Source organism: Babylonia areolata, chromosome 2, assembly GCF_041734735.1.
Source record: "Babylonia areolata isolate BAREFJ2019XMU chromosome 2, ASM4173473v1, whole genome shotgun sequence".
Lineage (NCBI taxonomy): Eukaryota > Metazoa > Mollusca > Gastropoda > Neogastropoda > Buccinidae > Babylonia > Babylonia areolata.
Window position 1 is genome coordinate 66,756,952 of NC_134877.1, and position 27,500 is coordinate 66,784,451.

The following is a 27,500-nucleotide window of genomic DNA, read 5'->3' on the forward strand; positions in this document are numbered from 1 at the left end:
GTTCGGACAAATCCATAATCGTACCGCTACACCACATCTGCTAAGCAGATGCCTGACGAGCATTGTGACCCAACAGGCTCAGTCAGGCCTCAAGAGAAAAAAATTTAACCTGAAAAATTAATAAACAATTAAAATAAAGAAGTAAATGAATATTTAGAAAAAATATAAATGAAAAAATACAATACATAATAATAATAATAATAAAGATGAAATAAAATAAAAAGAAATACATAAATAGCTATATAATGAAAATTAAAAAAAAAAGATAGATAGAAAATAAAAATATGAGGCACACACACACACACACACACACACACACATATATATATATATATATATATATATATATATATATATATATATATACCTGACTTTAACTCACTGGTTGCTATTCAACCAGCCTGTAAAACTTTCATTTCTGTGCCCTTTATTTTCTGTTCCTGTTAATGACATCAAAATGATGACCTGGAGCACACAGAATTAAATAACATCTTGCTTCATATGAAGAACGCCACAATCATTCGTCAGTTAATCTCAACAGATGTGACGATTAGTGTATGTACCAGCATTTGACAAGCCACTGACGGGTGCAATAGCCGAGTGGTTAAAGCGTTGGACTTTCAATCTGAGGGTCCCGGGTTCGAATCGCGGTTACTGCGCCTGGTGGGTAAAGGGTGGAGATTTTTACGATCTCCCAGGTCAACATATGTGCAGACTTGCTAGTGCCTGAACCCCCTTCGTGTGTAAACGCAAGCAGAAGATGAAACACGCACGTTGAAGATCTGTAATCCATGTCAGCGTTCGGTGGGTTATGGAAACAAGAACATACCCAGCATGCGCACCTCCGAAAGCGGAGTATGGCTGCCTACATGGCAGGGTAAAAACGGTCATGCACGTAAAAGCCCACTCGTGTACATGGGAGTGAATGTGGGAGTTGCAGCCCACGAACGCAGAAGAAGAAGACGAGGCAAGCCACTGACAGCAGCCACGAGCATGGGTACACAGCCCCTGTGAGGCTCAAGGTTGTTAAGAATAATCAATGTTTGCCGCCGACATTCATTCCATTACCATGAACACTATGCAACGTTTTTTACATAATTGTTTACGCAGCAAAAATTAATGTGGTCGATGTAGTGAAGCCACAAAAGCGGTAGGTATACATCCCATCTTTCATTGTAAAGAAATAAATCAAAAGACAGACAGAAATAAAGAAAATAGATAAATAATCAAATAAAGAAAGAAAGAAAGAGACATTACCCGATGGTCTTGTACCATCGTAGCAGACGACGGAAGCGGGTTCATTGTTGAAAGACTCGCACGTGGAGTTCAGGTCCAGAACGAGGCAATCCGATGACGTCATGCCGGAGTCGTTGGTGTCGCAGTACTGGCTGGCTTTTACCATCCGGAACCTGTGGGAACTGTTCACCAAAAGCGTTCGGTGAGTTGGAAAGAATGCACAAGGCAAGTGGCGGCGTTTGAAAGGTGAAAACAACAACAACATCAACAATAACAACAACATCAACAACAACAGCAGCAAAACAATTATCAGAATAGAGCCAGTTATGTTGCAGCTTTTTTTTTGCTTTTTTTTTCCCGTCTCATTATCTGCACCGTTTCAGTGGCATTCCCAAGTCGCTCACTACAGGTCCCCCATACGCGACCAAGTTCGTCTGCTAGCAGTCCCAGCATCGGCAGTCCACGCGAAGCTATCGCTGTCAGGTCGCCAGGAAGCCACACACCAAAGGAGACACTGCACTGCTGCCGAGTCACTTTGGTGGTGTTCGTCAAGTGTCTATTCTAATTCAACATACGCTGAACATCCACAGTTAAGTAATTCCCCCTACTGGCGATAATGAACCCTTTAATCGCGGAGCCAGATCGACTGAGCGTCCCATTTGGAGGAGAGATCGACACTACGTCCCCCCCCCCTCTCACCCCCCCTCCCCCCCGACCCCCTCCCCTCCCCTCTCCCCCCTCTCCCCCCCATCCCCCCAACAAAAGCATATCAAAGAATTTTGCCGACACCGAAAACCTTAACAGGAATCGACTAGTATCAGTAGCTCAAGGAGGCGTCACTGCGTTCGGAGAAGTCCATATACGCTACACCACATCTGCTAAGCAGGTGCCTGACTAGCAGCATAACTCAACGTGTTTAGTCAGGCACTGAAAAAAATTAAATAAAATAACATAAAAAGACAATAATGATAATAAGTGAACAAATAAGCAAATAAATGCAAAACATACAGGCTGGAAAAAAAAATAGCACAGCTTAATACCTATAAAATCTGGAAACCACGAAAGGAAGAACTTTTTTGTTTGTAAATCACCAAGGTAAAAATGAACTAGTTTCGGATTAAAATTAACCCCTTGACTGTTGAATCTTGAACGAGACCAGTGTGGCACGCGAGTCTGTCTGAAAGGCAGTGACACCCTTTTTTTAATGTTCATATCAATGGCGTCACTGAGTTTGCTGATCGAGAAGTAATGCAGTCTCCAAGAGGAATTAGTTCCAAACAACAGACTGGTGACTGACATCCTGAACTGCAGGCTCTGTCTTAAATAACTCAGTGAGGCGATGGCCTTTCACTGACAAGCACACTCGCCGCCAGCAGCAATCAATGGGTTAATGCAGAAAATGGGAGAAACAACGGGCGCAACAGCCGAGTGGTTACAGCGCTGGACTTTCAATCTGAGGGTCCCGGGTTCGAATCTCGGTAACGGCGCCTGGTGGGTAAAGGGTGGAGATTTTTTAGGAACTCCCAGGTCAACATATGTGCAGACCTGCTAGAGCCTGAACCCCCTTCGTGTGTACACGCAAGCAGAATATCAAATACACACGTTAAAGATCATGTAACCCGTGTCAGCGTTCGGTGGGTTATGGAAACAACATACCCAGCATACACACCCCCGAAAACGGAGTATGGCTGCCTACATGGCGGGGTAAATAAACAAAACGGTCGTACTTGTTAAATGTTATATGTCTGTCTGAGTGTGTATGTGTGTGCCTGATTGAATGATACAGGAAACGAAGGGTGAGCGCCCAATGGCAGCCGTCAGTCGATTTTACCCAGGTAGGCAGCCTGTTATGCAAAAGATCAATGAGTTTGTAAAGCGCTTTGAGCTTGGTCTCCGACCGAGGATAGGCGCTACATAAGAATCCGTATAAAATCTAATCCACTTCAGCTTACGTGGAGTGCTGGTACACGTCGCTCAGAAGAATGGCAGAGGCTGTGGACGATCCCATGATGTCACGACAGATGACGTCAGCGGCGGACTGAGTGATGTCATCGTGACACACTTCCCACCACTGGCCCTTTCGGTACAGCTGCACTATTCCCGTGGTTTGCTGAGGACCCGTGTGCACTCGTGCTGTTGTCATAGTGATAATGATGGAGGTTAACAAACAACAAAAAAGCAACACCAAAGAAAAAAAACCCAGCAAATTGTTGCATTTGTAAAAAGAATTAACGGGGGGGAAAACAGATATCACTAAGAAAACTGTTGTTTTTTTGTTTGTTTTGTTTTGATTTTTATTGTGTGTTTTTTTTAATAAGCTGAAGATGCATGTAATGCATTCAACTTGATGAAGAAAATTTGTTGAACATATTATATATAATACACAAAACTTGATGAAAAAGTTCCGATGCGTACTTCGCTGTAAACCAGCGTAGGCATAACTGTTTAAGCTTTCTGTGTGTTTGCTTGTTTGTTTCTTTATTTTTAGATTGTAGATAGAAGAAGAGGAAGAAGAAGGAGAAACAGTTTTGTTTTGAACAGTATAACGTTGTTGTTGTTGTTGTTGTTGTTGTTGTTGTTTGTGTGTGTGTGTGTGTGTGTGTGTGTGTGTGTGTGTGTGTGTGTGGCTTTACACTAAACAGAAACCGACTCACCTGCGGAAGTGTAGCAATAGACAGACACTACAGGTTGACCACAACGAGCGTCCACGTTGGCCGCGGAGCAGCTGATCTTCTGAAGCTTCGGCTGCAGACACTGCTGAAGGCCCGAGTAGCTCGTGCAGCTCGTTGCGTCTCCAGCCCACCAGTAGGATTGATCACGTGGGGAGGTCACGTGGCTCGCGGCTTTCGTCTCGCCAGTCACGTAGCCAAGAGCCCTGCAGATCACGCTGGCGGTCGCATTGGATTCCTTCGCCCGCAACGGTGCTGTCGTACCTTGGTAGTCCACTTGCACCAGACCTTCGTTCGGGCGAGATGACGTGGTTCGAAGCGAGAACACAGGCTCTGGAAATGTTTAGGGTGTGTGGAGAGAGTTAGCACTCTTTACTATTTGTTAATCATTTAATCTACTGGCCTCATTGTTTATTAATTTCAAGCTGAAAAACCACCGAGGCAACTATGTGTTTGCTCTGTATTGTCCGTGTGTTCTGTGTGGCTTGTCCAGGATTAAAGAAGCTATGCCAGTCTTGAATAAAAGCTAATTTGTGTTTGCACATTTCTTCTGTCAATGCTGCTGTGTGCACATGTCAAATGATCGTTATAATGACAGGCCCGGTGCTTCCTTTTGGGGGGGAAGTGTCTGGGTTTGTTCCAATGTACCTTTTATTTACCTATGTGCTAGCTGAATTGGTAGCGTAAGCAGCACTGTCTTGAAGTTATGTACCTTGTGTGTGGAGAGAGTTACCACTCTTTACTATTTGTTAATTATTTGATCTCCTGGCCTCATTGTTTATTAATATCAAGATAGATAGACAAATACCTAACACAGCAATATACATCAAATGATAGAAAAAAAATACGTGCTTGCATAACTCAGAGACAATAAATATACTAATTATGCACGCATAGAAACACGCACCACTCATATTTCTTATTCATATCACAAACCAGGAGCTGTTCTGCCCCTGTCTGTTGAACTTTGACCTTTCATTACTCACGAGCATCAAGCATCAATACATGTATGCACATCGATTCATTTTGAAGCAAACACGTAGATGCGAACAGACAAAAGAGATGAGAGAGAGAGAGGATGGGAGATGCTGGAGAGAGAGATTTAGAGATGGGGTTGCGGGGGTAGGTAAAAGGAAGGTAGAGGAGGACGAGACAGAGAGACAGACAGACAGACAGAGACACAGAGAGATAGACAGACAGAGAGACAGACAGACAGAAACACAGAGAGAGAGAGAGAGAGAGAGAGAGAGAGAGAGAAATCAGAATCAGAATCAGACATTAGAATTTTATCCAATAAGGCAAACACCCCATCTCGAGGGGTTGTGAACTTGCAATGCGTTCGCAACGAAAAGAAATCCCAAATACAAATCTTAAGAGACAGACAGACAGACAGAGGGGACGGGGGGAAGGGAGGGGCGGTGCGCTGTGTACTTAAGAGCAGACTGAACTATGAGTTTTAATTCCCAATCCCCTCCTGTCTGCACCCGCCAACTGGGCACGCTGGTTTCTGGTGGATCTATGGACCCCGTGTAAGGGTCACCGCCAGGGTGTCTTGGGGAACGTGTGTGATGAAATTGCTGTGTACCATGTAGAAGAAAAACAAGAAAAAGAAAGAAACTAAGACTGAAAGGCTAGGAGGAAGAGAACGAGAGAAAAAACAACATAAAAAGCAACTGATCGTCTTTGCATTATTCTTTGACACTGTGAAACAGAAAACAAACTAATAGCAACGAATGATGGATCGTTTGCTAATAGCAATGCTAAGAGGAGGTTAAAAAAATCCTTTCCCCCTGTCTGTAGAACATTTACGATCATAAGAAAAAGAACTTCTCTCGCATCCCGCACTTCCAGCCAGTTCCGAAAAGCTCCAGTGCCATTAATTTGTGTGGCAGGCCAAGTTCTGCTGTTTACACCAGTTTACTGAGGGCTAGACAACCCAACTTGGCACCACCAACCCATCTGACGATTCAACCGGTTGACCAACCCTTCAGTCAACAGCTAGCTAAGCAGCAAAGTGAATACTCACCAGCTTGATTGGAGCACAGGACGGCAGCCGCGCGCTTGTGCTGACAAGCATTACTCCCTACACGGGAGAATGAACACTGCGTCACGCTTGTGTTGTTGGCCCCACACCTCAGATCGCGCAGCACGTGAGGCCAGTATCTCCGGGGGTTGGCCTCAAAGTCAGAAAAGCGTCGGTAACCATGGAGATGACCCAGCTGTCGGCAGATGGCGGCCGCCTCATTGTCAGTCCAGTGGTCGGCGCAGACGGTGCCCCACTGACCGTCAACGTAGACCCGCACTTCGTTGTTCATGGGAGACAGCTGGACACTGAAGGCTGGCACTACACAGTACAAAATGACACACACACACAATCGTGAGAAAGACAGACAACGTTTCCAAGTTTATAAAAATCGATTCTGCACATGGTATTTCACATATGAGATCTTGACTACTAGTGAACAGAAACAAGCATCCAGCCACCGTGACATGGTGGTTAGCACCAAAGGCTGTTAAGGACATGGGTTTGAACCCCGTTTGAGGCATAGATAATATCCTTGTGGATTTTTTCGGCCTGTGACTGGGAGCTGCTCAGAGCTGAGCACGCATCGGGCTCAACTGGAAAGACTGGGACCATACAGTAGCGTGTCATCCATCTCATGGATGGGCCTTTTGGGATGTCATTAAAACTTTCTGAGCAACACTACAGATATCTGTATCTCTCGGGCCTTGCTGTCGCCAGACAACGTTTTGAAAGGCTCGCCTTGTCATGTAGTCCGATACCTAAAAGGAGCCCCCAACCACACCCCACCACCCCACACCCCATGTCAGCATCGTCATCATCCTAATCGTCATTCATCGTTAACTAAGGAGGTGAGCTCAATTCCGATTTCCCCATCTGCTTCCGTGTTTTGTGTGAGTTCCTTCAAAGAATGTCTTTGATGCCAGCAGGTTGATGGTGGGCTGTCAGTGGAGGGGCGAGGTATCAGTCTCCACGTCCATCAGGCCCAAGCTGGTGGTGTCCTGAATCTCAACCGGCACAACTCGGAACGCCACCGAAGTGACTCAGAAGCCCCAGCTTGTGGAGGAGATCCATCTGGCGCTCGTGTGTGACCTCTTGAAGACCTTACGCTGGTCGATCCCTGGCACTGGGACGAGCCAGTGTGGTTGTGCTACTACTACTACTACTACTACTACTACTACTACTACACTACTACTGCTGCTGCTCCTGCTACTACTGCTACTACTATTACTGCTGCAACTTTAATTTGTAAGCGCTTTTCTATGCAAAACGTGCTCAAATGTGCTGTACAAGGTTAAAAATGATGTTAAAAAACATGCTTTCAAACATACATTGAAACATTTAAATATGCATTTTTAAACACTAAAAACGAACAGCTCACATGCATAACGCTTTTCAGGCAGCCAGTCGAGCACTCAAGCACTCATTCATGTTTACACACACACACACACGCACACGCACGCACGCACACGCACACACAAACACACAATCACGCAGACTATATACGCTCATCTGTATATCACACCTGAATAATTCACACATATCGTATCCCACATACTGAAAACCCTTATCACAATTCACAAAGCTCCTGCATTGGGGCATGATGGGTTCGGGCCAAGCGGTGTGAGGGTAACGCTACTGAAATGGCGTGGGCTGTAGAGCCAAAGGAAATATTCGAAACATATCAAATGTCGTCTCTCTTACCACCTCAAGTTCATGGGGGGTGGGGGGGGCGAACAGATGATTCCAAGATACATATAAAGTCAAGCTTAAACGATGAATATGTGGGTTTTTTTTCTCTTTGTCACTCAGTTACTTTCATAACATCGAACTTTCAAACCAAGAGCTTATTTCAGTACCAACAAGCTAACGACGGCTGCATTGCTTTGGACTTTCAGTTCACTGAAGTTCCCTAATAATCCAGTGGATCCACTCCAAGCTTACCTCAAATCCCAGAAGACATAGGATCTGAGCAGTGCATCAGATTTAAGCTTGATCAGGTGAGCAATGTGGTCTAGTGCGAACAGATGGACAAACATAGCAAGATAACCAACCGCCGTGGCGAAGTGGTTAGCGTCGCGGACTGACGGCTGGGAGGACGCGGGTTCGAATCCCAGCGGAGATGGGTTTTTCGGCCCGTGTGTGCTGTGGGCTTAAATGGGGAGACTGGGACCACACAGTCGAGTGTCATCCACTTCAAGGATGCGTCTTTGGGTGTGTTGCTCTAATTACCTGACCAACACTGCAAGTGCCTGTATCTCTCGGGCCTGGTTAACGCCAGGATATCATTATGACAGGAAGCGTAGAGTACAGCCTTGTCACGCAGTCCCAAACCAAAATGGACCTCCATAGCAACATCGTCATCATCATCGTCCTCCTCCTCCTCCTTCATCGTCATCAATATAAACAAAATAGTCTCAAAGTCTGTGGCCTTTCATGCCCTGCTCTCATGGTGACCTCAGTTTCGATACCCCTCCACTTCCGTGCTTGGGGTGAGTCCTGTCAATGTCGTCAGTGTCGGCAGATTCATGGGGGGCTGTTGTTTGAGGGACGTGGTGGCGGTCTTCACTCTGGGAGGGACGCTCACTCAGTCTGGCTCCGCGACTAAGCCATTATTGTCGTTAGTAGGGGGCTTAGCAGGTGGTGTCCTAAGTACGTTTAAACAGAAAAGGCACCACTGAACACCACCGAAGTGACTCATCAGCAGTGCAGGGTCTCTTCTGGTGTGTGGCCTCCTGGCGACCTAACATCGATGGTTCCCTGTGGACTGCCGACGCTGGAACTGCGAAGGACGAACCCGGGTGTGGCCGTGTATAGGGGAATCTAAATGAGCTGCGTGGGAGTAATGCCACTGAAACGGTGCAGATGATGGGGCAGCACCAAAAAAAAAAAAAAAAAAAAACCCATAGCAAGATAATACAAACGTTAACCCTTTATACATGGGGCATGTAAAAACAGAATATATAAGCTTGTGAGCCGTGATTCGAACCAGCGCGCTCAGATTCTCTCGCTTCCTAGGCGGACGCGTTACCTCTAGGCCATCACTCCACTTGAGAGAGTGGACAGACAGCCAGAGAGAGGCAGAGACAAAGAAGGTCTAATAAACAGGAGAAACCTCAGAACAAAAAGTAAGAGACAAGATGGTTAATAAATAAACATAGCAAAAGACACACCCCCTCCACACACACACACACACACAAGACACACACACACACACACACACACACACATACACATACATACCTATATATATATATATATATATATATATATATATATATATATATATATATATATATATATATATGCAACACAACAACGACAACAACAACCACAAAAGAAATCCCCAAACTGACCACTGGGTGACGACGTATCTGTACACTTGACCACGAGCGGCTCAGCAACGAACCCAGAAGACATAGCGGTCAGACTGCAATCCTCCAGCTTGCTCTCCGACCCCTGACAATGCACGTGGATGTAGCCCGTGTTGGGTCTGTAGAAAGGGTTGAAGGACAGAGCCTGACTGGCCCCAGAAAAGCCCAGCTGACGACACAAGACGCGTGCTAACGGTGCCTGATAATTCCCACCGTTCACAGTCTTCAGCGTGACGCCATGGCCACTGGGAGCGGATTGGTACACCTGCACTATTCCCGTGCTGTTGAAGAGGCCGTTATGCAACCGTGCTGCGGGAAAAAAAAACAAAAAAAAAACATGGGGGCATTGGAATTCAATCATGCTGTGTGTAGGCGCTTATGTGTGTGCAGTATCTTTTTGTCTACCTTGCCCCCCACCCCCACCACTGTCTTTCTCTATATGGTACTTCTATAGCACTTAAGTAGTAGATCACTGCGCACTTCACGACATCAAAATTGACACGCCAACAATAACCGAAACTGAAATGAAACACTGCTCCAAAACTCAAGGTTGCACACGTCCAGAACCGTATCTCTATACACACCCACACACAGTTGGAACATGAGCACACACGTGCACGTTCACACACCTGTTAACCCTCTCGCTTTCTCTCATAAGATTAGGTTACCCCGTCCGAGAATTGATCTGTTTTAATCTGGTTTGTCATACTCAGGCGGTTTATTGTGGAATAATATATCAGCCATTCTCAATGTCCAAACTAGTCTTAATGTACTTTTTTTTTAAATGTTCCATTCAGAACTCATGAAAGAATTTGCAAATACAATGTCTTAACATTTCCACTCTCACACTCTGTGTGTGTGTGTCTGTCTGTCTGTCTCTCTCTCTCTCTCTCTCTCTCTCTCTCTTCTTTCTTCTATTTCTGATCTAAGAATTATTTGTGCATGTACTTATGTTGTTGTTGTTTTCTATTTTCTTCTTTTTTTTGCGACATAATTTGACATTCAGTAATGTTATACTTTTGTACTGAGTATTTATTTTCCCTTTTCATAAGGGCAGGATGAAAATAAGCCATTTGTGCTCATTCATTTTTTCCCTCAATAAAAAAAAGATTTGTTCGTTCGTACGTTCGTTCCTTTCCTCTGCCCGCGTCTCTCTCTTTCACAAGAACATCACAAGAAGGCACTGATTAGTGAATGAAATCATTCTCCACAATTAACGACGCACCAGCTGAGTGCAGCCATAAGACGTCCATTCCGATGGAAGGGGAGGTCACTGACAGCGTATGCTGGGCTGAGATTTGATTTTGTTTACGGAATCCTCCAGGTCGCATGCGCAGACATACTCGTACCTTTAAGGTGGCACCGCTAGTGATGTTTCAGCCTCTTTTTTTTATCTCAGAATCTACAGCATGTAGACTTACGAAAGTTTGCACACATTAAGAACATGTCAGTGGTAGAAACTCGATCAAGTTTCAGAACCCTAGCTTAAATGGTTGTGTCACAATAATTATTATAGTGTATTTTGCAGGCGGAATTATATATTACTATTTTCGCCCGAATATTACTAGTAAAAGAATGCATTGTATAACAGTTACAATGGAAGACCAAATTTGCAAGCTACCAATTCCACTAATCTATGTCGGTACTCGGTCCGTAATTGGAAATTCAGATGTTTCAAGTATACACACATTCCCCCCAAACAGAATTTATTTGAGTGAAAAATAGTGGGGTGAACATGGTTATATAAGTGAAAGCCCACACGCTGAAACAAGTGAACAAGCCAGCTGCACCCCCGACAAACAGAACATTTCCAATAACTGGCAAGGATGCAGACATTTGTGTGAAGTATCGCTGGCTATAACTGACGATACATTTATTCCTAAGCGTACGTAAACTCAAATCCTTTATTTCTTAAGAGATTGTGACCAGACAACACTGAAATTAGTATCTTAGAAACAAGAACAACAACGATCAGTAGATAAATAAAGAACAAGACAAACGGGTAAATTTATAGTGATAAATGGGGGTTGAAATGGGTGTATGACTGTCTTGTGGGATATCTATTTGATCACATCATACTTCTGTGATACTCGTAGGTGGTAAGACAGCTACAAAAACATTAAATTAAGTAGAAAAAACAACAACAACAAACAACCTAAAAGAAAAGGAAGCGAAAGGATGTTATTCGATGAGACTCGTGATTAAAGAAGCAAAAAACAAAAACAAAAACAAAAACAAAAAAAGGAAAAAAATCACCACCAACAACAACGGTTAATCCTGACCTTTCGAGGAAAAACAGAAGACCTTGGCCAGAGCACAGGAACTGGAAACACGCGGCAGCTGAGTCCACTGCCCATGCGCGCAACCATTGACGTCCACTGCGCCTGCGTCACACCGCATTTCCGTTTCCCACACGGTGCTGGAAGGGAGGGAAGGAGGCGGGGCCAATGCCAGAGGGTAGGTCATGCCCCCCACATAGCCCGCGGCACGACACAGCTGGTGGGCCGCGGGGTCAGAGAGGTCAGGGACACACACGTAACCTTCACCTTGGTCACGGGCCAGTTTGACGTAGCCGTAGTCTGTGCCAGCTTGAGGGGCGTACAGGGTGAAGTTGTAAGCTGAAAAAGAAAAAAAAAATGAAGCCATCACCATGATCATCATCCATCGTTATCATCACTGTTGTCGCCGACATTGTTGCTGTCTAATACTATCGTTTTCATCAATTATCATCATCATCATCATCATCATCACCACGATCATCAAAATCGATCACCGTCATCATCCAATATCACCATCACCATCGTCATTCTTCATCATCATCAATAAGATCGTCACCATCATCATCATCATCATCATCATCATCATCATTAACGCCATCTAAATCCATCCATCAATATAATGTCATAAACTGACCAGCTAACTAAAGAGCTACCTATCCAACAGCAAATGAGTACTGCTACTCTCGGTAATTAGACGCATTTTTTGTTGTTGTTTGTTTGTTTTTTGTTGTTGTTTTTTTTTCAGTACCTGACTAAGCGCTGCTGGTCAGCCATCTGCTTGGCAGATGTGGTGTAGCGTATATGGATTTGACCGAACGCAGTGACGCCTCCTTGAGCTACTGATACTGATACTGATACTAAACCAGTACTCTCGCGCTACCTCCTCCGCTGGCATACAAGCAAGTGGGGCGCACAGAGACACAAAACCAGAAACTTTCCCCTTCCTTTGACATCAACACACGCAGCAACAGCGTCTGGAGACACAAACGGTATGATTATAATTTGCGACAATTCTGGACATGGAATTATCTGATTTTGTCCGGAACGGTCCACATTTGTAGAAGGAAGTTGGCAAAATGGTTAAGACGCTCGTCTGCCAATGCAAAGCCCCGTGAGTGTCTGGGTTCATATCCCGCTCTCGCCCTTTCTCCCAAGTTTGACAGGAAACCCGAACTAAGCGTCCAGTCTTTCGGATTTGTCCATAAACCGAGGTCCTGTGTGCAGCACGCATTAAGTGCACTGAAAAAGAACCATGGCAACGAGAGTGTTGTCCTCTGTAGAAGAAATCCACTCGGATAGGCACACACACACACACACACACACACACACACACACACACACACACATATATATATATATATATATATGCATGCACGCCAGGCCTGACTAAGCGCGTTGGGTTAGGCTGCTGGTCAGCCATGTGTCTAGCAGATGTGGTGTGGCGTATATGGATTTGTCCGAACGCAGTGACGCCTCCTTGAGAGACTGAAACTGAAACTGAAACAGAAACTAAAACCACGCAAAGAACAGACTGTCGAGGCGAACCAAATACGTTGCTCTCGTGACCAACTCACAAACTAATGATTTAATGGCTGATGGCCCAACGACGTACGTGTACTCAGCCAGCAATCCACCCAACAAAGTAAGCCACAACTGATTTAATTGTGTGTGTGTGTGTGTGTGTGTGTGTGTGTGTGTGTGTGTGTGTGTGTGTGTGTTATATTCCAGCTCTGTGTTCGTTCGGATGGATGGAGGTTGGCTGGGTCTTTCTCATCAGCCCCTAGTGCCTTCATGAATGCGTTGTGAATGCTTTATTCATTCGCCGCTTCCGTTCTGGTTACTCCTGGTACGTATTTTCCTTTTGCAGCAGAGATTTTTTTTTTAACAACTTTTTTCTCGCTCACCATTATTATAACAGACAGAGGCAGCAATATATGACGAGGAACAGGTTGCCTGGCGGGAAAGCTCGCATTCCACCAATGAGCTCTCGTAGCCAGAGCACATGACTTTCATCCATCCAGAGGCCTTGATTGAACGGCGGACGTCTGAGAGAGTTTTGCGGCGATCGGAAACGTAAACAACTTCCTTCGTTTTGGGTCTGAAAAGATTGGGAATGACAATCTGTAACCATGACCTGGAACATTTTGATTGGGAATGACAATTTGTAACCACCACCTGGAACATTATGATTGAGAATGACAATCTGTAACCACGACCTGGAACATTATGATTGAGAATGATAATCTGTAACCACCACCTGGAACATTATGATTGAGAATGACAATTTGTAACCACCACCTGGAACATTATGATTGAGAATGACAATTTGTAACCACCACCTGGAACATTATGATTGAGAATGATAATCTGTAACCACCACCTGGAACATTATGATTGAGAATGATAATCTGTAACCACGACCTGGAACATTTTGATTGAAAATGACAATCTGCAACCACCACTTGGAACATTATGATTGAGAATGACAATGTGCAACCACCACCTGGAACATTATGATTGAGAATGACAATGTGTAACCACCACCCCTGGAACATTATGATTGAGAATGACAATGTGTAACCACCACCCGGAACATTATGATTGAGAATGACAATCTGCAACCACCACCTGGAACATTATGATTGAGAATGACAATGTGTAACCACCACCTGGAACATTATGATTGAGAATGATAATCTGTAACCACCACCTGGAACATTATGATTGAGAATGACAATGTGTAACCACCACCCCTGGAACATTATATCCAAAACCAAATGAACTATTTTCAATTGTGTGAAACGCCAAACCTTTTTTTTTTTTTTTTTTTGCCTTTCCTTCTGAGCGAAACGAACTTGTTTCAAAGTCTGTTTCGCTTCGTCAAGTCTCCACACTCAGCTCTTTCAAGTCTGGCCTTAAAACCCACCTCTTCCCAAAATAGCCTCCCTTCCCTGCCTCTTCCTTGTCTTTAGTTTCTCCAGTTTTAGAGTTATGCGTGCGTGAGAATGACTGGTGCGAAAGCGCTTAGATTTGTCTATGCACAAGATTCAGCGCTATATAAGTACCATTATTATTATTATTTAATGACGTCCCGTCCTTGGTTGCAGAATACCTAGAATGGGGAACGAAAGGCTTTCGGAAGATCATCATTCTGTGCCAGTAGAATGGATGACTTCTGAGGATACAGCAGCTAGAAACAGCAGAAGGTAGAGAGGAAGAAGAAAAAGGAGAAGAAGAAGGAGGAGGAGGAAGAGGAGGAGGAGAAGAAGAAGATGAAGATGAAGATGGGGGAGGAGGAGGAGAAATCAAATCAAATCATGTTGTTTAAAGCCCTGCAGACAAGAAGAAGAAGAAGAAGAAGAAGAAACGAGAAGACGTTCCAACGTGATTACCACTCCTTTTTCGCACTTACATGAAGGAGGCTCTGCCAGACGTGAACCCTCGCTCAGTACAGGCGAGCTGGACTTCGCGCTGGCCCCAGTGGTCGGCACACACCGCGTACCAGTCTCCGTCCACGTACATGAATTGTCTGCCGTCTCTTGTTGCACGTGCCGAGAAATCTATGCAGCGCACAGTGAAACAGAAATTTGTTACGCGAGCACAGCAATGCCTTGGGCACGTGTGAACTGTTCATTCGACATCTCCAGTCACGCTGCTAACGATAACAACAACAATCATCATCATCATAACAATAGTCAGAATCATGATAATCATAAGAAAATAATGTTGCTGATGGTGGTGATGATGATGATGTTGATGGTAAGAAGAAGAAGAACAACAACAACAACAACCATCATCATCATCACCATCATGCCTCTCGTCTCGTGCATGCGCGCACCCGTGGGTATGCATCCTTTTGTGTGTGTGTGTGTGTGTGTGTGTGTGTGTGTGTGTGTGTGTGTGTGTGTGTGTGTGAGTGTGTGCGCGCGTGCGTGTGTGTGTGTGTGTATGTACGTGTGCGCGCGTGCGTGTGTGTGTGTGTGTGCGTGTGCGCGTGCATGTGTGCGTGCGTACCTTCACACAGCCGGACAGACTGTTTCATATGGTTGTGGATGAAGTCCTGCAGATCCTGACGCGTACACTGCATCCAGCGTGGATCCAGGAAGGAGTGTACACATATCGTCGCTTCCTCCATCGACCTGCAATCAGTCAATCGGTTGAGCTCTATGAGTGAGTGATCAATCGATTGGCTTGATTGGCTGGTTATCTGACCTGACTTGACAAACTGTGTTTGCATTGATGGTTTCTTTGCTTGCTTGCTTGCTTGTACGTCTCGCCAAATGTTAGTCTTGGATCACAAAAAAAACCCAAAAAAAAAAACTTTACATGGACAGGGTCTACTTTGCTTAATATTCTCACCACCATCACTACCAAGTTTTGCCACGATCACCATAAATAAATATCGTCATAATTATGACCGCCATCGTCACTTTCATCACCACATGTGTCACCACCATCATCATCAACATCAGCAGCACCATCATCATCATAATCATATCATCATCATCATCCCATTACCATCATCATCACCATCGTCTTTATCAATATGAACGGTGTAATTTCATGCTCACTATGCAGACTTCATTAAAAGAGAACACTTAAGGACCACTTCGTAAAAACAAATTTGTTTTCATATTACAAAAAAAACAAAACCCAACACAAAACAGTTGAGAGATGACTTTAAGTATACATGCTGCATGATATGGCCTAACACTGTTCTCTCACCGAACACACAAACAGCTGTTTCAGGTACACATGCACCATGCACAGCTTGAAAATCGATGTTTCAGCCAAATATTGACATTTGTTTAGTGGTTTATAAACGAAGCATGTGGCGTTTCATTCAGATATATATATATATATATATATAAGAAGTACACGTGCAAGAAAGTGACTCTAGTTATGAGCGGTGGTCATCACGCTGGCTGCACACACAGCTGTTGGCCAGAACTACAGCATCATTTCACGATGCCCCTCGAGCAGAAAGAAAACTGTGCAATCTCCCCAAGTGGTCCTTGATTGATTAACTTCTTTTGTCAACCCTGTAGTGTAGCAGAATAGATTCCACTTACAAACATCCTTGATTAACTTTTTGTGAACCAAGTAGTGTTGCCGAAGAGATTCCACTTACAAACATCATTAACTTATTGATTAACTTTTTGTGAACCCTGTGGTGTTGCTGAAGAGATTCCACTTACAAACATCCTTGATTAACTTTTTGTGAACCCTGTGATGTTGCTGAAGAGATTCCACTTACAAACATCCTTGATTAACTTTTTGTGAACCCTGTTATGTTGCATAAGAGTTTCCACTTACAAACATCCTTGATTAACTTTTTGTGAACCATGTAGTGTTGCAGAAGAGATTCCACTTACAAACATCATTAACTTTTTGTGAACCATGTAGTGTTGCAGAAGAGATTCCACTTACAAACATCATTAACTTTTTTTTGTGAACCCTGTGGTATTGCAGAAGAGATTCCACTTACAAACATCCTTGATTAACTTTTTGTGAACCATGTAGTGTTGCAGAAGAGATTCCACTTACAAACATCATTGATTAACTTTTTTGTGAACCCTGTGGTATTGCAGAAGAGATTCCACTTACAAACATCATTGATTAACTTTTTTGTGAACCCTGTGGTATTGCAGAAGAGATTCCACTTACAAACATCCTTGGTTAAATTTTTGTGAACCGAGATTTCACTTACAAACATCATTGATTAACTTTTTGTGAACCATGTAGTGTTGCAGAAGACATTCCACTTACAAACAGCGTCTGTTCTTGCTGCAGGCTCTCAGAGCAGTGGAGACGGCGGTCTGGTTGTGACAGATGTCGTCAGGCTGTCTGTACGTTTCTGTGGACACATTTCGGGTGAAACAAAGTATCAAATGTAAGTACGATAGCATAAACATTTATTAGTTGGGTTAGATAAATCATCAAACTATGTGTGCACGTGCGTGCGTGTGTGCGTGCGTCCGTGTGTGTGTGTGTAAACAATTTTCTCTTCCTGAATTATGCCCTCATTACTACACTGAAATAAGGACGATGATTGCAAACATTCATCTCCATACACAGTAATCAATTTTTGCTTCACTGCATTTGAAACGGGGACAATCATACCGTTAGTTATGCTTCACACATTCTTGTCCTTAGGCATATTGCGTTTGCAGTTGCCATACGTTTGCATAAGCCGAATGCGCTGGCTGGGCCTTGCCGTGGTGCTGGTAGTGAAGAGGGACTTCTTTCATTTTTGCAGTCGTGGGTTGCAACTCCCACGTTCATTCGCACGTGCGAGTGGGCTTTTACGTATATGACCGTTTTTACCCCGCAATGTAGGCAGCTAAAATCCATTTTCGGGGGTGTGCATGCGTGGTATGTTCTTGTTTCCATAACCCACCGAACGCTGATATAAATAACATAATCTTTCAACATAAGTATTTGATCTGCACGCGTACACACACACGGAGAGGGTTCGATACTAGCACGTTTGCACATAATTATGTTGAACTTGGAGATCGGAAAATCCTCCATCCTTAACCCAACAGGTGCGCTGAAATCGGGGATCGAATTCGCACCAGTGTTAAAGCAATCCTCCTGTACGGCTCTGAAACATGGCGAACAACCAAGACGAACACCAACAAACTACAGACTTTGTCAATAGATGCCTACGCCATATCTTAAACATCAGATGGCCAAACGCTGCGATAGGCCACACCCTGCGAAAGCCTCCAGACGACACCACAAGACAGTGCTCTTAATGGAACCCCCAAGGAAAGAGGAGAGTGGGCAGACCAAAGCAGACCTGGAGAAGAAGCACGGAGGATGAGATGAAGGCAGCCGGATGGACATGGACCCGGCTGAAGAGGACAGCCCAAAACCGATTCCGCTGGAGGAGTGCTGTAGCAGCCCTATGCTGCACAAGGAGTCAAGAGGCAAAAGTCAAAGTCACGCGAAAATTCAGCGCTCTAACCATGAGACGCAAGAGAGGAAAGCCAGCGAAGACCTGGCGCAGAGACAGTGGAAGAAGAACTCAGTACCCTGAAACACACCTGGGCTACCATTCAAGAGATTCACCCAAAACAGACAAGTGGTGGTTCTTCGTTGCTGCCCTACATGTATGTGTGATAGTCAGTCGTGTCCGACTATGACCATCAGAACAGCAGAGGAGGCAACTGCTGTCCCAACTATATGGGATAGAATTTGATTAAAGTGGAGAGTGTCTTGCCCAAGTTACATCCCCACTCTCTCAGCCAAGAGGGTTTTAGGACAGTCGGCGATGGGATGGTTCCCAACGGCCAACTAGCCCCCAAGGCTGCAGCACTAACAGCCAGTTGAATCTTGCCTCAGTCCTAGTTTGAGAGTCTTAGTCCTTCAGAAAAGACTAAGCTGTAAATGACTAACCACTGCAGTGGAGAAACTATTATTCATGCGAGCAAGTGAAAGCTTGCCATGAAGCCAACTGAGCGCTCGGTTACATATATGAAGTCACCGCTTCCGCTGGCTTCAGTTAGCAAATGGTCTCAAAGAAGGCATGCGCTATCCACCTAATTTTAGAACAGTGGTAAGTAAGCATTCGGTCACCTCACCCGCGGAGGGCCCAACTGACCTTGACAGCGACGTTTTTGTTGGTAAGTGAGGCGCATGCTGGTCGAGTTGACCAGGGTGTCCAGCACCTGCTGCTCTCTGCACAGGTGGCCGTTCCTCTCCAGGCTCCTGGTCAGGCAGTTGACCGCTTCAGTTATGTTCCTGACCAGACAAACAGCACACCCACCCAAAATGATCAATTTGAAAGAACAAAGAAAATCGCTTGATCTCAGATTCATGGCTGTACATGTTTTTCGCCCGAGCCCGTCACCACCTCGGAAAACACGCTAAAGAAAACGAAAACATACAAAACGATAAAAACCACTACCACCACCACCAACCCCTCATCCCCACCCCCCAAACAGCTCCCACAAATATTCTGTGTTCGAAATCCCTACCTTCCACCAAAGAAATTAAATAAAATAATATAAAACAATACCGAAAAAAAAGTTGTGTGCAATTGTTTTTGTTTTTGTTTTGTTTTTCTGTTTCGTTTTTTACCAAGAGTAAAAGTAACCGTCTTTTGCACAAAGAAAAATAAAGAACCAAACCAAACCAAACCCAAACACGAACAGCATTCTGACACACAAGCAAAGTCACAAACACACTGTGATGCGAACGTGTAAAACTGGATCTTTTTCCCGCCGTCCCATCATCTGCACCGTTCCAATGGCGTTACTCCCATCATCTGCACCGTTCCAATGGCGTTACTCCCATCATCTGCACCGTTCCAGTGGCGTTACTCCCATCATCTGCACCGTTCCAACGGCGTTACTCCCATCATCTGCACCGTTCCAATGGCGCTACTCCCATCATCTGCACCGTTCCAATGGCGCTACTCCCATCATCTGCACCGTTCCAATGGCGCTACTCCCATCATCTGCACCGTTCCAATGGCGCTACTCCCATCATCTGCACCGTTCCAATGGCGTTACTCCCAGGCCGCTCCTTCCAGAGTCCCCCGTGCACAATCACCAATACCCGGATTCATCTGTCGCAGTTCCAGCGTCGGCAGTCCACAGGCAACTATCGATGTTGAGTCGCAAGCAGGTCACACACTGGAGGAGACCCTGCACTGCTCCTGGGTCGCTTCGGTGGTATTCGTTGTGCCTGTTTCTGATTTGACTTACTTTGGGCACCACCAACTAACCCACAACTGACGACAATAATAGCTAATTAGTCGCAAAGCCAACCCCCAATCCCCTCAACAGTCAAAGAGTGAAGACCGTCACCTCGTCTCCCTGACGATAGTTTCCCATGAATCTGTCGACGCCAAAGACCTTGACAGAACTCAGCCCAAGCACTGAATGGAGTGGGTTCGAAACAGATGTCACCATGAGAGAAGGGTATGAAAGTCTAGACTCTGGGCCTTTTTTTTAATGATGAAGATGAAGGCTAGAGAAGAATCCAGGCCCTGGAAATGAGATGCTTCCGCAAGATCCTGAACATTACATACAAAGACCACATCACAAATGAGGAAGTGAAAAGAAGAGTCCAAAACGCCATTGGCCCATTCAAAGACCTGCTAACCACAGTGAAGGAACGCAAGCTCCGCTGGTATGGACACGTCACACGATCAGACGGCCTAGCCAAGACCATCCTGCAGGGTACCGTACAAGGAAGGAGGAAGAGAGGCAGACAGAGAAAGCGGTGGGAGGACAACATCAAAGAGTGGACGGGCCTGCCATTTGCCACAACTCAAAGGGCCGCTGAGGACCGAGGCAGGTGGCGCGAGCTGACCAGGCAGTCATCCATGGTGCCCCAACGACCCACCCACGGGTCAAGGGATAGATGAGATGAGAAGATGAAGGACGAGGAGGATGACGATGTTGCTATGTAGGTCTGTTTAGGTTTGGAACTACGTGACAAGGCTGTACTGTGCGCTTCCTGTCATAATGATATCCCGGCGTTACGCAGGCCCGAGAGATACAGACACTTGCAGTGTTGGTCAGGAAATTTGAGCAACATATCGAAAGGCGCATCCATGAAGTGGATGATACTGTGTGGTCCCAGTCTTCCCATTTAAGCCCATAGCACACTCAGCTCTACATGTAGGAGCCGGCCGTGGCCCGAAAAAAAAAAAAAAAACACCTCCTGCTGGGAATCGAACTCACATCGTGCTCACAGCCGTCAGTCCTCGACGCTATGAGCTATCAGCTTCGCCATGGCGGCTGGCGTAAACGCTTAATCTTGATCTTGGAACTTTTCATGGGAGCCGCTGGAGCTCAGTGAGCTCAGCGCCACACAGTGTAAGAGTATGTTGCGGTGTGTCGCGTCACGTCGCATCGCGTTGTGTTGTGTCGAGTCGCGTCGCGTTGCGCTGTGTTATGTCGCGGTGTGTTGCGTCAATTAGCGTGGAGTTGTCCAGTGATGCGTTGTGTTGTGTTGCGTTTTGATGTGTTGTACTACGTTCTGTAGCGTTGCGTTGTGTTGCGTTGCGTTGTGATGTGCTGTACTGCTTTATGTAGCGTTGTGTTGTGTTGCATTGTGATGCGTTATGTAGCGTTGTGTTGTGTTGCGTTGTGTTGTGATGCGTTATGTAGCGTTGTGTTGTGTTGCGTTGTGTTGTGTTGCGTTATGTAGCGTTGTGTTGTGTTGCGTTGTGTTGTGTTGCGTTATGTAGCGTTGTGTTGTGTTGCGTTGCGTTGTGTTGCGTTATGTAGCGTTGTGTTGTGTTGCATTGTGATGCGTTATGTAGCGTTGTGTTGTGTTGCGTTGCGTTGTGTTGCGTTACGTTGCGTCGTGTTGTTCTGAGCGTTGCGCTGATTTGATTCAGTGTGCGTTTAAAAACCAAACAGCTTTCCGCTGCCTTGCATTACACTGCACAGCATACTTGTCGGTCAGAACAAGATTTGTCTGTGTGGATTTCGGACTGTACTTGATACAAGGGAGACGATACGACAATGTTACATTTCTCCAACCACTCACTCATGTCTCCGCCACACCCCTGCAACCTGATCTACCCCACCACGACTGCACACACAGACAAACACGGTCTGACCTCAGTCTCACCTGCACTGGGTGTCCTGGCGAAGCTTGATCAGCATGATCCGACAGTCCAGTTGGCTCATTGGTGAGAACGACTCACAGGGGGAAGTCTTCGAGCTGCTGGAGTGGGCATCTGCACGTTACCACCGTCACAGTCTCATTGACGTCATCACTGTCAATGTCATGACAGGTACGAACAACGCGTTCAAAGTGTGGCAAGTGCAACTGCCGTTACTTCTTTCCTTTGTTATAAGCAAAAATTTAATGTCCAGAAGTAACACGCTGAAGAGAAAGACATTCAAATTCAAGCTGAGCTCTTTGCATGGATGTGTGTCTCCCCCACTCCTCCCCTCACCCCTACCTCCACTGTTATTTGTCTCTCAGTCACAGACACTCGCAGGGACTTCTTCTTCTTCTTCGTTCGTGAGCTGCAACTCCCACGTTCACTCCCATGGTACACAGGTGAGCTTTAACGTGTATGATCGTTTTTACCCCGCCATGTTGGCAGCCATACTCCTTTGTCGGGGGTGTGCATGCTGGGTATGTTCTTGTTTCCATAACCCACCGAACGCTGACATGGATTACAGGATCTTTAACGTGCGCATTAATTTTTATCTTTTGCTTGCGTATATACACAAAGGGGGTTCAGACACAAGCAGGTCTGCACATATGTTGACCTGAGAGATCGGAAAAAATCTCCACCCTTTACCCACACCAGGCGCAGTTACCGAGAATCGAACCCGGGACCCTCAGACTGAAAGTCCAACGCTTTAACCACTCGGCTATTACGCCCGTCACTCGCAGGGACAAGGGGTAGTGTTGTTGTCTTCCAGGTTGATGTAAGTAAGCTAGGAGGGGGGAAGAGGGTTGGGGGGGCGGGGGGGGGGGTCCCGGATCCCATTTTGACGAAGTTCCGTGGCTAGTGTCTATGTTCCAGCTTTTTTGTAGTTGTTTGTTTATTTGTTTGTTTGTTGTTTGTTTGTTTTACCTGCGTGCAAGCTGATCGTAAAGGGTGATGGCACTGGCTTTAAAAAAAATCTGTTTTATGTTCTTCATTAAAAAGATCACACGATTGTAAGCGGATTGGAAGCGGAACTGGACCAAAATGAAAACCAGAGAGAAATATATATATATGTTTTTTAAAAATTATTTTAAAAAATAAAACCAACGCAGACGACGAGGACACTGACCCAGTTTGGGCAGGGCCGAGTTGTACAGCCAGGAGACGTAGTCTGGCAGAAAGGTGTAGAAGCCTGGCTCCCCGGGGAGTCCACACCCGTGGCCCCACGACACGACGCCGAACTGGGCGTAGTGGTCCATTCCGTTGGCTCCTTTCTGCAGGCAGAACAGGGGGCCTCCCGAGTCGCCCTGTTGTGGTGGTTTGGACAGAATCTCCAGCGTTAGTAATGGTGAGGAGGAGGAGGATGACACCATAATAAGAAAATAACAACAGCAATGATAATAATAGCAATAATAATAATAATAATAATGATTATGATAGTAATAACAATAATAACAATAATGACAATGACAATAACAATAATAATAAGAAGAAGAATGATGATGATGATGATGATGATGATGATGATAATAATAATAATAATAATAATAAAGACAACAATTATGATAAGGATAATATACTTATATCTCTCAAACCTCTCAACCTCGCTTTATAGTAACACTTTAAGTCAATACACAGCACGTATGCGCGCACGCACGCACCCCTCCCGCCCAACCCCCCTCCACACACACACACACACTCAGAGAGAGAGAGAGAGAGAGAGAGAGAGAGAGCGTGCATCAAAGAAAGAAAACGAGATAAGTACTATATTGTATAAGTAAGGGGCAATAAAGTTCGTTTTTTGCGACAATTTTGGAAACGAGGCAACAATTCTCGACGATTCTTCCGCAGCCGAGCCTCCTGAACGCACGGGTCAGATGGATGGCAGGCCACACACCCAGAACCTCCTTTCTCGAAGACGTCTCTTCATTGGTTCCCCTGCGCCAGTGGAGGGATGGCCTAAAGGTAACGCGTCCGCCTAGGAAGCGAGGGAATCTGAGCGTACTGGTTCGAATCACACCGGCAGTCGTCAGTATTTTCTCTCCCCTCCACCAGACCTTGAGTGGTGGTCTAGATGCTAGTCATTCGGGTGAGACGATAAACCGAGGTCCCGTATGCAGCATGCATTTAGCATTGAAAGAACCCACGGCAACAAAAGGGTTGTCCCTGGCAAAATTGTGTAGATAAATCCACTTCGATAGGAAATCAAATAAAATCGCTAGCAAAAAACAACCAAAAAAATGGGTGGCGCTGTCAATGTAGCGACGCGCTCTCCCTGTGGAGAGCAGCTCGAATTTCACGCAGAGAAATCTGTGGTGACAAAAAAGAGTAATACAATACAATACAAAAATACAATACAATACAATACAATGGGTGAAACAGTCCTCCCAAGAACTGCTGAGGGGGGGGGGGGGGGGAGAGATGGAAGGGAAGGCGAAAATAACGATAGACTGACAGCATTGCAGAATGGAGAGGGAAAACCATTTGCAGAGACCCAGGTTTTGACACACAACAGGCAGACCTAAAGGAATCTGGTGAATAGTTCTTCTGTCGGTGCGACACCCCATTGACTCTTCACAGCGCTAAAGAAAAAGAAAACGTAGAATAGAATAGAATATGTCTTTATTACCAAGTGTCCCGGGGTCACAAGGAATATTGGGGGGATAGTACATAACAAGGTACGAACATAAATCGAAAATCATACACAAATACAGATACAGTAGTAATAGTCCTTATTTGTACTAACAGGTTTTTCTGTTAATATTTTTTTTATTCATTTATTGATTCTTTTTTTTAATCTTTATTGTTGTTTGTCTTTACAATGTGATTAAATTATAAGCTTTCTTTTCCAATAATGTAGAAGTGGTATACTCATTGCTCTTTTGTCATATTACAATGTCACCACACGCTTTCGCCTCATCCTTGATGCGATTACTGTAATAGTTGACATAATTGATGCTATTGCTATGTAATGGTCTCTTTGTTACTAATATCATCTTAAATCATCATGATTACTACAATCAATAATGTGTAAACACTGATTGGTTGAATGATTGGATAAGGTTGTTGGTTTTTTTAGGGGGTTTTTTTGTTTGTTCGTTTTTGTCTTTTCTTTTTTTTTCTTTTTTTTTTTTTTTTTTTTTTTGCTTTGCTTTTATATTTTACTTTTGATTATGACTTAATAATAATAATAATATAATTTATTTTTATATAGCGCTATAATACAAGCATAAGCAAGCTCTAAGCGCTTTACAATCCAATACCTAAAGTGAAGCAAGTAAGCATATAAAAAGTAGTAGAAACATAAACAGAATCATTAATATTATAAAAAAAAAAAAACACAATGCATAAAACTCACAAAGTAGCATACTATCAATACAACTGTTACACTCCAACACTCACACTAACACCAACACACAGACACACATATGATTAAACGGCTGAGATGACAGCAATTTTCACTTAAAATACATACATGTAAAAAGGAACATAATTGTAATCTGCGTGCCACAGATTTTGTAAAAATTGTAAAATAAAATTTTGGATAGAAAAGGTAAAAGTGGTAAAAATCGGGTCATTCTCCCTTTCGAACCACACCACCACCATCCATCTACCCACTCCCATTCTCTCTACTCTCCTATCACACACACTCACATTGCCATGGGCCTGGGACAACAGCACTATTTGAGTTATGACAGGTATTTCTTAAAGAGATAAGTTTTAAGATTTACTTTAAAGGTAGATAGATGAGTTGTTTGTCTGAGAGCAATAGGCAGAGAATTCCAAGTTGTTGGGCCGAAGACGGAAAATGACCTCTTTCCACAGGAGTTAAGGAAGTATCGGGGAACAGTTAGCTGGGAGGAATCAAGAGATCTCAATGTTCTGTTTGGCAAGTACGGGTTAACAAGCTCAGAAAGATATGAAGGTGCGGTATCACAATTCAGGCACTGAAAGCATAGGCAGGCAACTTTATATTCAATTCTGGCTTGAACAGGCAACCAATGAAGTGTCCGCAGGAGAGCAGTAGCACTCTCTCTCCTCAACGTTTTAAGGACGAGTCGAGCTGCACTATTCTGTATTTTCTGGAGATTGTAGAGTTTATCATTGGGAAGGCCAGCAAAGAGAGAATTACAATAATCTAGGCGGGATAAAATGAAGGCAACAGCAAGTTTGTTGGCGGCATCAACAGACAGGAAGGGGCGGATTTTACTAATCTTACGAAGCTGAAAGTAAAGAACTTTACACAGGTGGTTCACACGAGTTTCCATCGTGAGGGATGAATCGAGGTAAAAACCAAGATTGCGGACAGAACTAGAAAAAGAAATTTCTATGCCAGAACAAATGATAGACGTTGTATTTATCTGCTTGAGCTTATTTTTATTACCAGTCAACATGAGTTCTGTTTTGTCGTCATTCATTTTTAGTTTGTTTTGTTTCATCCACTTTACTACATTTTCTGTACTAGTTTTAAATTTAGAACTTAAACATGGAATTTCAGAGGGAATAGTAGAATCATGCAGTTGAGAATCGTCGGCAAACAGATGATAGTGAGGTACAGACTGTTGGATGATCGAACTTAGACGTTGTGTGTACATTGTAAAGAGTACAGGTCCCAGGACGGAACCTTGTGGTACCCCATATCTGAGCACAGACGGAACAGACTGGTTTCCATTTACAAGGACAGAGTGTGTGCGACCGGATAAGTAGGAATGAAACCATTTCAGAACAGTACCATTGAGTCCGAACACAGCACACAACCTTCTGACCATGATGTCATGGCCTATCGTGTCAAATGCTGCAGAAAGGTCCAGCAGTGACAGAATGGATACCTTGCCTGCATCAGATGCTAGCAACAGGTCACTGACCACACGTAATAAGGTCGTTTCCATGCTGTGTCCCTTTCTGTACGCTGACTGAAATGGCTCCAGGAGACTGTGGATCTCAAGGTGTTTCATAAGCTGGCCAAGCACAATACGTACTAAAACTTTAGACAGAAATGGGAGGTTTGATACTGGTCTATAGTTTTTCAGGTTTTCGGGATCAAGACTAGCTTTCTTCAAAAGGAGACACACCAAGGCATGCTTAAAGGACTGTGGGACAACACCTGAGGTCAAGGATATATTCATGATACTGGTTATAATAGGTAGTAATTCTTCTAAACATTGGTAAAATATAGAATGTGGCATGATTTCTTTGGCATCTTGAGAATGACATCTTTGACCTGTTCCTTGGTAACTGTCTGGAATGTAGTGAACTGTGTTCCATTAAAAGTATTAGATTCGC

At 44.5% G+C, this 27,500-nt stretch overlaps 1 protein-coding gene across 1 annotated transcript in view; it reads right to left on the minus strand.

Moving 5' to 3' along the window:
* LOC143276510 (uncharacterized) overlaps positions 1 to 27,500 on the minus strand; it is a 71,946-nt gene that overhangs the window by 2,322 nt on the left and 42,124 nt on the right. The window contains exons 16-28 of the mRNA XM_076581053.1: positions 23,347 to 23,524; positions 22,181 to 22,289; positions 19,191 to 19,330; positions 17,351 to 17,438; positions 15,596 to 15,720; positions 14,994 to 15,141; positions 13,486 to 13,679; positions 11,585 to 11,920; positions 9,285 to 9,611; positions 5,932 to 6,249; positions 3,891 to 4,238; positions 3,189 to 3,369; positions 1,258 to 1,418 (exon numbers count right to left, since the gene is read on the minus strand). Of these exons, the coding sequence (XP_076437168.1) occupies positions 1,258 to 1,418; positions 3,189 to 3,369; positions 3,891 to 4,238; positions 5,932 to 6,249; positions 9,285 to 9,611; positions 11,585 to 11,920; positions 13,486 to 13,679; positions 14,994 to 15,141; positions 15,596 to 15,720; positions 17,351 to 17,438; positions 19,191 to 19,330; positions 22,181 to 22,289; positions 23,347 to 23,524 (2,653 nt within the window). The remainder of the gene's footprint in view (positions 1 to 1,257; positions 1,419 to 3,188; positions 3,370 to 3,890; positions 4,239 to 5,931; positions 6,250 to 9,284; positions 9,612 to 11,584; positions 11,921 to 13,485; positions 13,680 to 14,993; positions 15,142 to 15,595; positions 15,721 to 17,350; positions 17,439 to 19,190; positions 19,331 to 22,180; positions 22,290 to 23,346; positions 23,525 to 27,500) is intronic.